This window comes from Cervus elaphus, chromosome 25 (assembly GCF_910594005.1).
Source record: "Cervus elaphus chromosome 25, mCerEla1.1, whole genome shotgun sequence".
Lineage (NCBI taxonomy): Eukaryota > Metazoa > Chordata > Mammalia > Artiodactyla > Cervidae > Cervus > Cervus elaphus.
The window spans coordinates 66623821-66638268 of NC_057839.1; the positions used below are offsets into that span (position 1 = coordinate 66623821).

The window sequence follows — 14448 nt, forward strand, 5'->3', positions numbered from 1 at the left end:
ATGGGACTGGATGTCACGATCTTTGTTTTGAATGTTGAGTTTTAAGCCAGCTTTTTCACTCTCCTTTCACCCTCATCAAGGTGCTCTAGTTCCTCTTCACTTTCTGCTTGAAGAAATGAATTTAACCACCGTTTCCCGACAGCTTTTGAAGTTTTGACTGTTCAAGTGTTTGATGTATCTTTTCTTTTTGGCTAACCTTTGGTCATCACAAGCCAAAATGAGGTTCTCATTGTTCCTGGTCTGTGCGTTTGCTTGCTTTTCATTCTTTTATTGGCTGTTTGGATGTTCAGTGTCCGTATCACAGATGTGCACAGCATCCACGGTGGAATGAGTACGGAGTGGCCAGATGCTTAAATCAGATCAAAACCAAATGTCACCATTGTAGAGCGCGTTTCTGGGATACAGGAATAAGTCTGCAGTATTACACCAAAAAATTCCATGATGGCTCTTTTGTTAAACAGTTTTAATCAGAGTTTAGAAGCGTGACTGGTAGAGAACAGGGAAAGGACTCGAAGCCAGGTGCTGAGGCCAGCGGGTAAGGATGGTGCCCCCCGCTGTGTCTGCAGCGTCGCCAAGCGTGGCGACTGTCCCGTGACGGGCGGGTCCCCCTCAGTCACCGGGGTGTACACTGAGCTCTTGGCCCGCGCCATGGTTTGGAGGTTTGATGGATGGCCCTGGTGCTTGATGTTGGGGTCATCTGATGTTTTCAAAAGCAAGTTTAAGGTTGTCTTTGCACATTTCTATGCATAATAATCTTCCCTGCGTTTGCTGCCTCACACAGTCACCTGGAAACATTTATTCCTTCCACTCTGTGTCCAGAAGTGCAGCTTCTCAGATGCGGCCGCCTCTGCCTGTTCTCTGCCTCTGGGCAGAAAGAGGAGCTGGAGAGCCGGCCCCCTGGGGAAAGGGTGTCTCTCTGGGCTGTCCTGGTGTTTTTTTCCACAGTCCCAACCCATATGGAATTAGTCTCGCTGTTTTTATTGTTCTCTGCTGACTACAGTCGGACTTTGGTTTAACTGGCCCATTAAATGTTTAATGGCTATTTTTCATTCTTGATTGTTGAACTTCGGATCTGGGGGCAGGACCAGTCAGTTCCAGACCTCTTGGAAAGGCCCTGCAGGTAAGGCCCTGTGGGTGAAGAATGCAAGGAGTCACGCCACTAACAGCTGGGCCTTCTCTTCACGATACTGTTTGATCCGGTTTTCTGAACACAGCTGAGGGGTCTGAGCAACATGTTGTAAGATACAAGTTCCTAATACTCACCCTTTTTTCATTATCAGTGACAACTGTGAGACAGTTTTATTCTATAAATGTTAAATTCACTGGTCAGGTGTGGGATACCCATAAATCAGTAAATAAAGCAGAAACTTAAAATACTTTCTGGTGGTTCTTTATATTGTGGAAATTGCAGAAATAGATCTTAATATTGTTTTAACCTTTTGAGACATAGTGGGATGTAGGAGAAATATTTTGGGGGACCAGGTTTTCTAGAAGGAATGTTAAGTATAGGACTTGGGCAGATTTCATTTTTTTTTTCTTACCTTTCATAAACTTGAAATTGTGAGGGGTTAAAACATTTTTTAGAAAGCATTGTTTTGACAATCATTTGTTGCAAATGCACCTTGTTATTCTGTTTATGTTCTTTTTAATTGTCTGAGTTGATGGTTTATCCTAGATGTTGTATACAGAGAGAGTTTTCAACTCAGTCTTTGTATTTGTTTGAAAGTTCTTAAGTAATTTTCTCATAAGATGAAGAGCTTTCATAATTATAACTTAGAGTCAAATTTTATTCTTGTAATAGTAAATTTACATTTTTAACTGCTAGAAACTTAACCAATAAAGTGCATAAAGAAATATTCCCTCAAGTTATACCTAGAGTCTGCTGTCTATTAGAAAATGAAAATTCAGCCTTGTACAATAAATAATGGCAGGCAGCATTCAAATTAGTGATGTTTGGTGGTTTGATAAGGTAGTTACTGGCATGTGTGCTATCGTTGATCACAGACAATTCCGTTGCCAGGAATCTTAAGAAAGCAGATGTTTGGCTATCCCCAAGGGCCTGTATTCTTGCCTGGGAAGTCCCGTGGACAGAGGAGCCCAGCGGGCTGCAGTCCATGAGGCCACAAAGAGTTGGACATGATTGAGCGCAAGCACATAAATACACACAAAGGCTGCTGAGGGGCTGGAGGTTCCTCTCAGCTCAGCTGGAGCCAACCCAGAGGAATCCCTGCCATTCACCTCTAGTGAGGCCACAGGGAGCAGTTAAAGCTAAACGCTTTTTAAAGTTGCCTAATGAGTATGATTGCATTTGGTTTTGTATTGAAACAGGTTACATATTCAAGAGGGAAGCAAGCATAAGAAATAGAAACAAAGTTCCAGGATACTTGGAAGGTGGCCGTGAACAGGTTCAGCCAGTTTAGTCTTCATAATTTGGTGGAAAGCACTCATCAGATATAGCTCATGATAAAATGACCATTGAGCAGTTTCTTCAAGTCTTAAGCCTCAGTTTGTCTCTGTCAGATAGTCACTCAGATTTTCAAAGCAAACGTGGTGTTTTTCAAACATGCCATTCCATTTTCACGGCTGTCACCTTAGCTGCACTTTGATGCATGGCAACTTTGTGACTCTGCGTTGTTAAATTGAGCTCATCCTTATACCTCAGACTGAACGCTGCGCGCAGTACGGCTTGTCACCGAGTGCCACGTGACGCCGAGCGTGGCCCCGCGTGTCCTGTCCGTGTGCTGACCCGTGCTGCCGGAGTTGAGCGGGTGGACAGGCGCACGGGCCGGTGACGGAGCCGCCCACCTCCTCGTCTGTGATGGCCTCGCTACACACCATTCACGTGTGTTTACAGAGACGGCAGGAGATGCTTTGTTCTTCGGTCTGTGTAAATGTCAGTCTGGGACCTCAGATTAATATGTTTTTGATTTCCAAGGTTTGGGGGTATATAGAATATTTCACAATATTATTGGACTGCTTGGTTTGAGAAATAGTGAAAAATACAGCAAAAAAAAAACCTGTAATCAAATGTTGGACTTTCTGATAGCTGCCCTCCGGCATTGTTTTCATGCTGTGTGATCCGCACTGTAGTTTGTCTCTGTACGCCTTCTCTTGGGCTCTGTGCCCTGAAGTTACGACGGTGGAGAGTTGGGGCATCGGGGTCTCCCCTCTTCCCCTGCTCTCGGCCGTTCATTGGCACAGTTCCTCAGTCACGTTCAGCGCTGTGTCCCTCAGCGCCTGGGGCTGTTTGGGTCCAGTCTCAGCGAGCTTCTGTGTCCTGCGCTCATCCTTGGAGGAAGGGGCAGGGGTGTGAGCAGCCACAATGTGGCTGGGCATCTCATTTGGCCCATGACCTGTATAATCAAGGCGCTGTGAAGAGCCCACTTTAATCTGTGTAACCCATACATGTTTTACTTTCCTTTCGGGCAGGTATCCTGAAGAACTTGCCTGGCACACAAATTTAAGTCGAAAAATCTTGAGAAAGTCTCCACAGCTGGAAAAGTTTCACCAGTTTCTGGTCAGCGAGACGGAATCTGTGAGTAGATGACTTCAGTCTTGCTGGTCTCCTTAAAGCCTGAGTATCGCAGTTTTATCTCAGCCATGCCTGCCACTGGCAGTGATTGGGTAGATAAGGCACGCAGAAAAGCACCCTGAACTCACTGTGCGCGCCCCGTAACGTCTGGTAATGTAGGTTGAGTTAGTAGCTCCTCTGATCATGCAGAAGCCCGGGGGCGCCGGCATGGTTGTCAGCGTGGCTTCTGGTGTCGGGTGCTGCAGCCACGGCTGGGCGCAGCGCTCTGCTCCCCGCACCCCACTTTGGAGCACGTTCCGTCTGCTATTGTGTCCTTTTGGTGTGCACATGCCGGGTGCCTTTCTTGCAGAGAAGGTGATGGGTTTTTATGGCCATCTTTATTTTATTAAAAGTGCTATACTCCACCTTTGCCAGACAGAAGAACAGCCTCTGAATATGACAGGTTTGGTTCTCGTAAAACGACATGGTCTTTGCCCCCTGGTTCCTTAGCCACCCCTGATTGCTGTTCAGTCACTAAGCTTCTTACCTTTAGCACCACATCTTCCCCAGCAAAACAGCCGCCCCCACACACAGTGCATGACCGAGTGAGTGCCCGGGAACCAAGGGCGTTGTCGGCTTTGCGGTTTCCTTTCAGTTCTGGATTCTTCGGTCTCAAATTTAAAATTGGAAGCTCCCCCTTCCTATTTTTCTGATCTCCTTTTGCTAGCCCAGGAAATTAGGTGTCACCAGATGGTTTTTATTTCCTTGTTGCTCTGAGCTTCTCTGTCCACCTGACAGGATCATTTGCTCCCCACGATTCTTGCCTTGAAGCCATGGCCAGTTTAGAAACCCTTCACCTCACTCCGTTCCAATCTCTCCTCCGTCCACAGCTGTGTGCTCTCAGGCTTCCTGTCCCTTCGGGTACCTGGTAGGCAGGCTCCTGTTGGCCTGGGTTCCCACTCCCACCATGTTGAGGAGTACATGGTGCTAGGCACCGCCTGTGCCCCCTTCTTTGCTCAGACTTGTGCAAAAAGGGCTTCTCTGGCTTGGCATTTAATCTCCAGGGGTTATGTGAACTGTCGGCGAAAGTGTAGGTATAATCTCTGTGGGGTGTGTGAACTGTCGGAGAAAGTGCAGGTTTGCACTTGGGCCGACCGTCATCATGCATCTGTGTGAGTTGAAAGATGAGCGCAGGGTGGCTGTTCACACAGGAAGCCCAGGTCCTGAAGGAGCAGAAGCCTCCTGCCTGGTAGCTGACAGTTCTTAGCTTTTTGTTGGGCGTTCAGTCCCAAGCTGTTAAAATAGAGTTGTGCGTGTCACAAGTGCTGGATTTTTCAAAGAATCTTTGAACAGTCGAACATTCAAATAGATGATGTCCTGACCCACGGGTGAAGGTGGTGAGGATGGCTGGTTAGTGTGGAGGTGTAGTTGTTGTCTGCCTTCTGCTGAGGCAGGGAGGCAGTGGTTGATGGGGCGGTGTCCAGGAGTACAGGGCAGGTGTGGGCTGCTCCTGGAGACAGGAGCACCAGAAATAGAAGTTGCAGTTTCAACTGTGAGGGGACACTTCTAGGGGGCTTTCTGTCCTGTGTGCATGTTGTATTTGAGTCTCTAACGATCTAATGTCATTCTCACATTGATGCCAAAGACAAGCCAAAGAATGCTCAAGCTACCTGACAACTGCACTCATTTCATGCTAGTAAAGTAATGCTCAAAATTCTCCAAGCCAGGCTTCAGCAATACGTGAACCGAGAACTTCCAGATGTTCAAGCTGGTTTTAGAAAAGGCAGAGGAACCAGAGATAGGATTGCCAACATCTGTTGGATCATCATAAAAGCAAGAGTTCCAGAAAAACATCTGTTTCTGCTTTATTGACTATGCCAAAGCCTTTGACTGTGTGGATCACAACAAACTGGAGAATTCTTCAAGAGATGGGAATACCAGACCACCTGACCTGCCTCTTGAGAAATCTGTATGCAGGTCAGGAAGCAACAGTTAGAACTAGACATGGAACAACAGACTGGTTTCAAATAGGAAAAGGAGTATGTCAAGGCTGTATACTGTCACCCTGCTTATTTAACTTAATATGCAGTGTACATCATGAGAAACGCTGGGCTGGAGCAAGCACAAGCTAGAATCAAGATTGCTGGGAGATACCAATAACCTCAGATATGCAGATGACACCGCCCTTACAGCAGAAAGTGAAGAAGAACTAAAGAGCCTCTTGATGAAAGTGAAAGAGTGAAAAAGTTGCCTTAAATCTCAACGTTCAGAAAACTAAGATTATGGCATCATTTAGTGGCAAATAGTTGGGGAAACAGTGGAAACAGTGGCAGATTTTATTTTTGGAGGCTCAAAAGTCACTGTAGATGGTGACTGCACCCATGAAATTAAAAGACGCTTACTCCTTGGAAGAAAAGTTATAACCAACCTAGATAACATGTTAAAAAGCAGAGACATTACTTTGCCAACAAAGGTCCGTCTAGTCAAGGCTGTGGTTTTTTCAGTAGTCATGTATGGATGTGAGAGTTGGACTATAAAGAAAGCTGAGTGCTGAAGATTTGATGCTTTTGAACTGTGGTGTTGGAGAAGACTCTTGAGAGTCCCTTGGACTGCAAGGAGATCCAACCAGTCCATCCTAAAGGAGATCAGTCCTGAATATTCATTGGAAGGACTGATGCTAAAGCCGAAACTCCCAATACTTTGGCTACCTGATGTGAAGAGCTGGCTCATTGGAAAAGATATGATGCTGGGCAAGATTGAAGGCAGGAGGAGAAGGGGACGACAGAGGATGAGATGGTTGGATGGCATCATGACTCAATGGACATGAGTTTGGGTAAACTCTGGGAGTTGGTGCTGGACAGGGAGGCCTGGCGTGCTGCAGTGATGGGGTTGCAAAGAGTTGGACATGACTGAGCAGCTGAACTGAACTGAATGTCATTCTGATGGACAGGGATTACTGTCTTTTGATAGTGGCCATTTATCCACTAGTAGAAAAATGGGTCTTACTTGCTGTATGCGCAATAGTACTAACTTTGGTGTTCTGTGTATGGTTATACAGTATTTTAGTGCATTGGAAATAATGCCCAATATTAATTTTTTCTGCTGTTTTTAACGCCGTTGCTGATTTTTAAAAATTTTATTTTCCAAGGGAAACATCAGCCGTCAAGAAGCTGTCAGCATGATTCCACCGCTGTTGCTGAATGCCCACCCACACCATAAGGTACTCTGAGCCTTGCATAGAAAATGCTGGTGTTCATCTCTCTCTGTTTTGTTGAGACCTTTTATCTTAATATGGTTCATCGTTTATTTTTCCTTTTCACTTTGGGTGCAGTGGAAAATGATACATATTTTATTTTAGGTTCTTTTTTGCAGTTTTTATAGCTCAGTTTTTTTACTTATTGCTGAGTTTATCTTCATTGTTTCTGATTGACTCAATCAGGTTGAAATCCCAGTGAACACATACCGAGGGCTTGTTGAATGCCGACCATGGTTCTGTGTTCTTTTTGTGAGCTAATTCTTTATTGCACACACATCCCTGTGAGGGTAGATGTCCCTGTTTTTCCAGATGAGGAAAAGGAAGCAAAGAAGAGTGGAGGTAACTGACTTAAAGTTAGAAGCTAGTCGTCAGGGGCCAAACTGAGTTTGGAACCCAGCGAACTCTGCCCCGTGGTGTTCTGTTACAAGGCTTTTTGCATCTAGAATCTTTACTCAGCGTCCCTGAATGTCTTTTTCTGCTGGTTTCTAGTGCCGTTTTGTTCCCGTTTCCTGTGGCACGAGTATCTGTCTCCTTTCGTGATTCAGGGGCGATATATATTAGGGCATCCCAGGAAATTAAATAGAACACATGCTGTAGATTTATTGCATAACTAAGTGCTTAGGTCCTGAAGTAGAAACGAAAAATAATTTTAAATTGTTCTAAGTTAGATGTAGGATGGTTGATTTATGTAAAGAAAAACATCCAGCGTTTTCTTGCTTTTCACTAGATTTTAGATATGTGTGCGGCTCCTGGGTCAAAGACCACACAGTTGATTGAAATGCTGCACGCGGACATGAACGTCCCCTTCCCAGGTATGTGTGGGGCTGGGGTTGAGGGGTGGGGGTGCTGCGCTGGTGGGTGGTGGACGAGGAAAAGAGCAAACACAGTGATAGCTTATGGTGAACCATGTGATCTCCAAAGAAGATTTAGCTTCGGCACCAGGGCCCAGGTTTGATCACTCAAGAGCTTTTGTGTAGCAGAGTTTTATTAAAGTATGAAATGGACAGGGAAAGCTTCTGACACAGGAAAAGCTTCTGACACTTCCCCCCACACAGAGGGGGGAGAGTGCCCCCCTCGCTAGTGTTAGCAAGGGAATTATATCGTTTTTCAATTGGTTATTAAAATAAAAGAGTGTCTCAAGGTTGTAAAAATCTTACTAGACCCACTCCCACAATTTACATTTTAGGATTAAGGATTAGAACTTAACAACAGAAAGGTCCTACCAGACCCACTCCCATAATGTACATTCTGAGATATCAGGATCAGTCAGAAGGTTTTCAGGAAGGAGAAACTGTCCTCAAGCAGGATTGTTCTTCTGTAATCCCTAGTACAGAGTTTAAACCGAGTTTGCTGTGTAATCATCAGTTCTGGGCTTAAGAAAAAAACAACAACTTAGTTTTATATGACTAAAACTAAGGAATGCAGAGGAAAAAAAAAAGATGTTTGTCCTTTTCCTGCTCAGGTACCAGGGACTTCTCAACCTGCCTAGGAATTGACTGGACAGGGGGCGTCAGGCGCCTGGGTTTCCTGTCTCTAAAGGTAGAGCCGGGCACTGTGCAAGCCCGTCACATGTGCCCTGTGTGCCCCCTGGAGGGGCCTTCAGTTTAGCATCATGCATGGCTTCTGTGAGAGCACATGGTGGTTCTTTCTGAAGCCAGAATAGGTAGATTTCTGTTTTGTTTTTAATCTGCCTGATGGAACTCTCTGGCTGCCTCGCGTCCTGGTTGCGTCCTGCGGGATCTCTCGTCGCGGTGCGCCTGCCCTTGCCATGGCGCTTGGGCCCAGGAGTTGACGCCCAGCGTGTGGTATCTCAGGTCTCCCACCAGGGCTCGGACCCACGTTCCCTGCATTGCGAGGCAGGGTCTTAACCACCAGACCCCAGCGGGGGCCCCAGTAGGTTGATTTCAGTTTGAATTTTCGGGAGTCCCCGTCTCACGTTGGGGTTTTGGTTCTCTTCTGACTGTTACTACCTGTGTGAGAGGCAGGGGGATGTAGTTTAGAACCTCTGTCAGACTCCCCAGGTTCAAATCCCACCAGCGTCTGGTAGGTGAGTTATGTGACATTTCCAGACTCCACATAGGAAATGAGGCTTCAGTCTTGAACTTGGAGAACATTAGGTCGATGGCAAAGATCTGAGCTTGTGGGCCCTCAGGAACCTCAGTCCCTGCCCACCGGGAACTGACTCTCAGGGTCTACAGTGGAGCCCTAGCACGTCTGCCCTATTTTAAACACTTGTTGGGAGATTCTCTTAGTTTCCACGTCTTTCTCCCCTCACCCTCTGTTTTTTTGTTAATAGTCAGTGGTAGAAAAGATAGTTTGGGCAGAATAAGCCCTCCAAAGAGAGGAACTGTTGGAGAGATGAATTTTGAAGTTTTGACATTTTAAGAGACTTTAAATCCCTGCCAAGCCGCTCGCTTCCTTCTCCTGGGCTGTGACCCCAGTTCCCGCAAGTCTGAGGCTGGGTTGCTGGTCTCCCCTGCCAGCCTGGGGATGAGCACTGCCCCATGTCTGCTCATTTGATCCGATGCCGTGCCTTTGCATTCCCAGAGGGCTTTGTCATCGCTAACGACGTGGACAACAAGCGCTGCTACCTGCTGGTGCACCAGGCCAAGCGGCTGGGCAGCCCCTGCATCATGGTGGTCAACCACGACGCGTCCTGCATCCCGCGCCTGCAGATGGACGTCAACGGCAGGAAGGAGGTCCTCTTCTACGACCGCATCCTCTGTGACGTCCCTTGCAGGTACCGTCAGGAGGCCAGGAAGCTCAGAGTCCCCTCGAAAAATCAAATCAGAGAGAGTCTAAAGTGAAGCTGCACATGGACGCGTGTGTAGTGAATCTGGTCACAGCTGGTTTGAAGAGAGGGGCAGTATGAGCCTAAATCAGAAAACAGAAACTCAGTGTTAGTGATAAACAAGGAGATCAGAGAGGGGCGATTTTAATGGTTGAAAGGGAATGTGAAGACGACAGCGGAGAGCAGTGACGTCACATCGAGCCTTGTTGCAGGCGTTGTGCCAGGAGTGCGGGGTGAGTGTAGACACTGTCACAGCGAAATAATCGCTGTTAACACCGGGTGAGTCCTGTGTGGGACACCCAGGGCTTCCATGAAGGTTGGGGAACTCACGCATTTGTACACATACCTTTCTTTGAATTTTATTATGTTAGACTTTTATAGAGTTTACTAATAAAGTAATTGCAAGGCATAGCTGAATTACTGAGTTTTTCCAAAAAGGAAAGAGTAAAACTAAAGTGGCTAAGTTCCCGGAGGCAGTGACGTCAAACGTGCTGATGTCAAACATGTCTCTCTGAGCACATGACTTAGCCAGACTAGTACAAAACCTGCCATCGTACTTTGTTAGCTCTAAATGCAGCGTTTAAGTGGGCTGCATTGTTATCAAGTCCCGTCTTGTTTAAACAAATGGTAGATTTACTGCTAGTGGGAGAGTTCAGTGGCGGTATGACTGTGTGTCAAACACCGGAAGAATTCTTCAGAAAAGTTAAAACAGGTCATGAGCTGCATTTGTTTTTTTTATATCAGATTGCAAGTTTTTAGTTTTCTTTTGGATTAGATGTTTTCCCACCCCTGTGGGTTTTTTATTCTCTTTTTTAAAATTGGAGGATAATTGCTTTATGATGTAGCGCTGGCCTCTGCCATGCATTTGCGTGACTCAGCCGAGGGTGTATATCCGTCCCCCCCCTCCGGCTCCCACCCCACCCCACCCCTCCAGGTGGTCACAGAGCACTGGGTTGAGCTCCCTGTGTTCTTGTGATCAGAGATACCACACTGTGACCATGATGTGACCTCGTGGGCTCTGAGTTGTAAGTTGAGGAAATCAGAAATTTAGTTCCCACAGTACAAGCAGGGGATGTCGTTTGAAAGCCGTTATATCTTTTTTTTTTTTTTTCTCTCTTTTTTTTTTTTTTTTTAATTTTTTTATTAGTTGGAGGCTAATTACTTCACAACATTTCAGTGGGTTTTGTCATACATTGATATGAATCAGCCATAGATTTACACTTATTCCCCATCCCGATCCCCCCTCCCACCTCCCTCTCCACCCGATTCCTCTGGGTCTTCCCAGTGTACCAGGCCCGAGCACTTGTCTCATGCATCCCACCTGGGCTGGTGATCTGTTTCACCATAGATAGTATACATGCTGTTCTTTTGAAACATCCCACCCTCACCTTCTCCCACAGAGTTCAAAAGTCTGTTCTGTATTTCTGTGTCTCTTTTTCTGTTTTGCATATAGGGTTATCGTTACCATCTTTCTAAATTCCATATATATGTGTTAGTATGCTGTAATGTTCTTTATCTTTCTGGCTTACTTCACTCTGTATAAGGGGCTCCAGTTTCATCCATCTCATTAGGACTGGTTCAAATGAATTCTTTCTGACGGCTGAGTAATATTCCATGGTGTATATGTACCACAGCTTCCTTATCCATTCATCTGCTGATGGGCATCTAGGTTGCTTCCATGTCCTGGCTATTATAAACAGTGCTGCGATGAACATTGGGGTGCACGTGTCTCTTTCAGATCTGGTTTCCTCAGTGTGTATGCCCAGAAGTGGTATTGCTGGGTCATATGGCAGTTCTATTTCCAGTTTTTTAAGAAATCTCCACACTGTTTTCCATAGTGGCTGTACTAGTTTGCATTCCCACCAACAGTGTAAGAGGGTTCCCTTTTCTCCACACCCTCTCCAGCATTTATTGCTTGTAGACTTTTGGATAGCAGCCATCCTGACTGGCGTGTAATGGTACCTCATTGTGGTTTTGATTTGCATTTCTCTAATAATGAGTGATGTTGAGCACCTTTTCATGTATTTGTTAGCCATCTGTATGTCTTCTTTGGAGAAATGTCTGTTTAGTTCTCTGGCCCATTTTTTGATTGGGTCATTTATTTTTCTGGAATTGAGCTGTAGGAGTTGCTTGTATATTTTTGAGATTAATCCTTTGTCTGTTTCTTCATTTGCTATTATTTTCTCCCAATCTGACGGCTGTCTTTTCACCTTACTTATAGTTTCCTTTGTAGTGCAAAAGCTTTTAAGTTTCATTAGATCCCATTTGTTTAGTTTTGCTTTTATTTCCAATATTCTGGGAGGTGGGTCATAGAGGATCTTGCTGTGATTTATGTCGGAGAGTGTTTTGCCTATGTTCTCCTCTAGGAGTTTTATAGTTTCTGGTCTTACATTTAGATCTTTAATCCATTTTGAGTTTATTTTTGTGTATGGTGTTAGAAAGTGTTCTAGTTTCATTCTTTTGCAAGTGGTTGACCAGTTTTCCCAGCACCACTTGTTAAAGAGGTTGTCTTTTTTCCATTGTATATCCTTGCCTCCTTTGTCAAAGATAAGGTGTCCATAGGTTCGTGGATTTATCTCTGGGCTTTCTATTCTGTTCCATTGGTCTATATTTCTGACTTTGTGCCAGTACCACACTGTCTTGATGACTGTGGCTTTGTAGTAGAGTCTGAAGTCAGGCAGGTTGATTCCTCCAGTTCCATTCTTCTTTCTCAAGATTACTTTGGCTATTCGAGGTTTTTTGTATTTCCATACAAATTGTGAAATTCTTTGGTCTAGTTCTGTGAAAAATACCGTTGGTAGCTTGATAGGGATTGCATTGAATCTATAGATTGCTTTGGGTAGAATAGCCATTTTGACAATATTGATTCTTCCAATCCATGAACACGGTATGTTTCTCCATCTGTTTGTGTCCTCTTTGATTTCTTTCATCAGTGTTTTATAGTTTTCTATGTATAGGTCTTTTGTTTCTTTAGGTAGATATACTCCTAAGTATTTTATTCTTTTTGTTGCAATGGTGAATGGTATTGTTTCCTTAATTTCTCTTTCTGTTTTTTCATTGTTAGTATATAGGAATGCAAGGCATTTCTGTGTGTTAATTTTATATCCTGCAACTTTACTATATTCATTGATTAGTTCTAGTAATTTTCTGGTAGAGTCTTTAAGGTTTTCTATGTAGAGGATCATGTCATCTGCAAACAGTGAGAGTTTCACTTCTTCTTTTCCTATCTGGATTCCTTTTACTTCTTTTTCTGCTCTGATTGCTGTGGCCAAAACTTCCAACACTATGTTGAACAGTAGTGGTGAGAGTGGGCACCCTTGTCTTGTTCCTGATTTCAGGGGAAATGCCTTCAATTTTTCACCATTGAGGGTGATGCTTGCTGTGGGTTTGTCATATATAGCTTTTATTATGTTGAGGTATGTTCCTTCTATTCCTGGAAAGCCGTTATATCTTACAGGACATTTCCAGCCTTTGGAGCCTTCACATGAAGGACATGTGACCAGACCCACAGTGAAAATTACATTTTACAGGGAAAGCCATCGGACACAGGAATTCCTCCAAAAAGTCTGGGATTCAAAATTAGACCCGGACAGAAAGACTTAATTGATCAACTGTATTATAAAATTTACATGGAAATGATTTCTGTTAAATAAAAGTAGAAATTTAAAAAATGTTTAACTGATAGAGAAAACTCGTGGTAAAGAAATTAAAATGGCTTACTGAATTTGCTGAGGAAGTCCTTTATAAGTTTATCATTATTCATGTAATTCTGATTAAAATGCTGCTGTTGAGCAGCAAGTTTCTAAGTAGCAGGATCAGATTGTTATCTGCTTTCCGAGTTCTGTCCTAGGTCTGGAGATGGTGTTTTGCTGGTATTTCTCTTAAATGGAAGCAAATACTGTCTCTTTGTTGAGTGAGGGTTCCTACTCAGATCTTTTATTTCCTTATTGAATTGAAATTGAAATATAATTAGAAAGTTTAATGCATTAGCGTGTCCTCCAAACAGAAATAGGATGGGGCTTATGAGAATTTAGATTGTTTTCTAAGTGGTACTCATAATACCCTTTAGCTTGGATTATTAAGCTCCAGTCATCCTACTGGTACAGAGGTTTCAGTTCTTAAACTCATTTCTTTGCAGTGGAGATGGCACGATGAGAAAAAACATTGACGTCTGGAAGAAGTGGAGCACCTTGAACAGCCTGCAGCTGCACGGGTAAGTCAGCTGTACCTGGCGGCCCTGGGTGACCAGGAGGTGAGTGAGGGTTTAAGGTCGAATCCCTGAACGCGCAGAGCTTCAGCTGGCTGACTGCAAGCCTCAGAGCGATAATCGCTGCCTTCCTGAGTCTGCCTATTCGTCAGGAGTTGTTTTAAGAGTAGTACACTGAAGTTGTATATGTTTTCAGGTTTCAATACCTGAAACATGTTGAAATGTATTGAAAATGCCTTTTATAAAAATTTCCTGTGATATTTCTAACATGTTGTCTGTGAAAAGAGCGTTTCTTACTAATATTTCTCGTCTCCGTTTTCAGTTCTTCGTGTTGAGTTATTTTACCTTTTAACATCTGATCTCAGAAATATTTATGGCTATCTTTAAAAACATTTTTGAAAAGTTCTTAAAACTGCAAAGAAAAAGGAAATCTTATAACTCAGATATATTTTGTAATTCCTCATGTATTGTAGTGTTTTCCTGTGCATACAGATTTTTAAAAATTGTACTGTCTACAGAGCTTTGGATTCTTTATTTGAGTTAGCATCAGAATTGCAGATGCAGAACTGTGGTGATTTAGAGTATGTGTGCGTGTGTGCTCAGTCGCTCAGTCGTGTCCAGCTCTTTGCGACCCCATGGGCTGTGAGCCACCAGGCTCCTCTGTCCATGGGATTTTTCCAGGC

The 14448-nt window shown here is 44.2% G+C and overlaps 1 protein-coding gene across 1 annotated transcript in view; it reads left to right on the forward strand.

Moving 5' to 3' along the window:
• Positions 1-14448, forward strand: part of NSUN2 (NOP2/Sun RNA methyltransferase 2) — a 35840-nt gene that overhangs the window by 5304 nt on the left and 16088 nt on the right. Inside the window, exons 4-8 of the mRNA XM_043887834.1 lie at positions 3430-3535; positions 6660-6731; positions 7495-7579; positions 9315-9507; positions 13697-13771. Coding sequence (XP_043743769.1) covers positions 3430-3535; positions 6660-6731; positions 7495-7579; positions 9315-9507; positions 13697-13771 — 531 coding nt within the window. The remainder of the gene's footprint in view (positions 1-3429; positions 3536-6659; positions 6732-7494; positions 7580-9314; positions 9508-13696; positions 13772-14448) is intronic.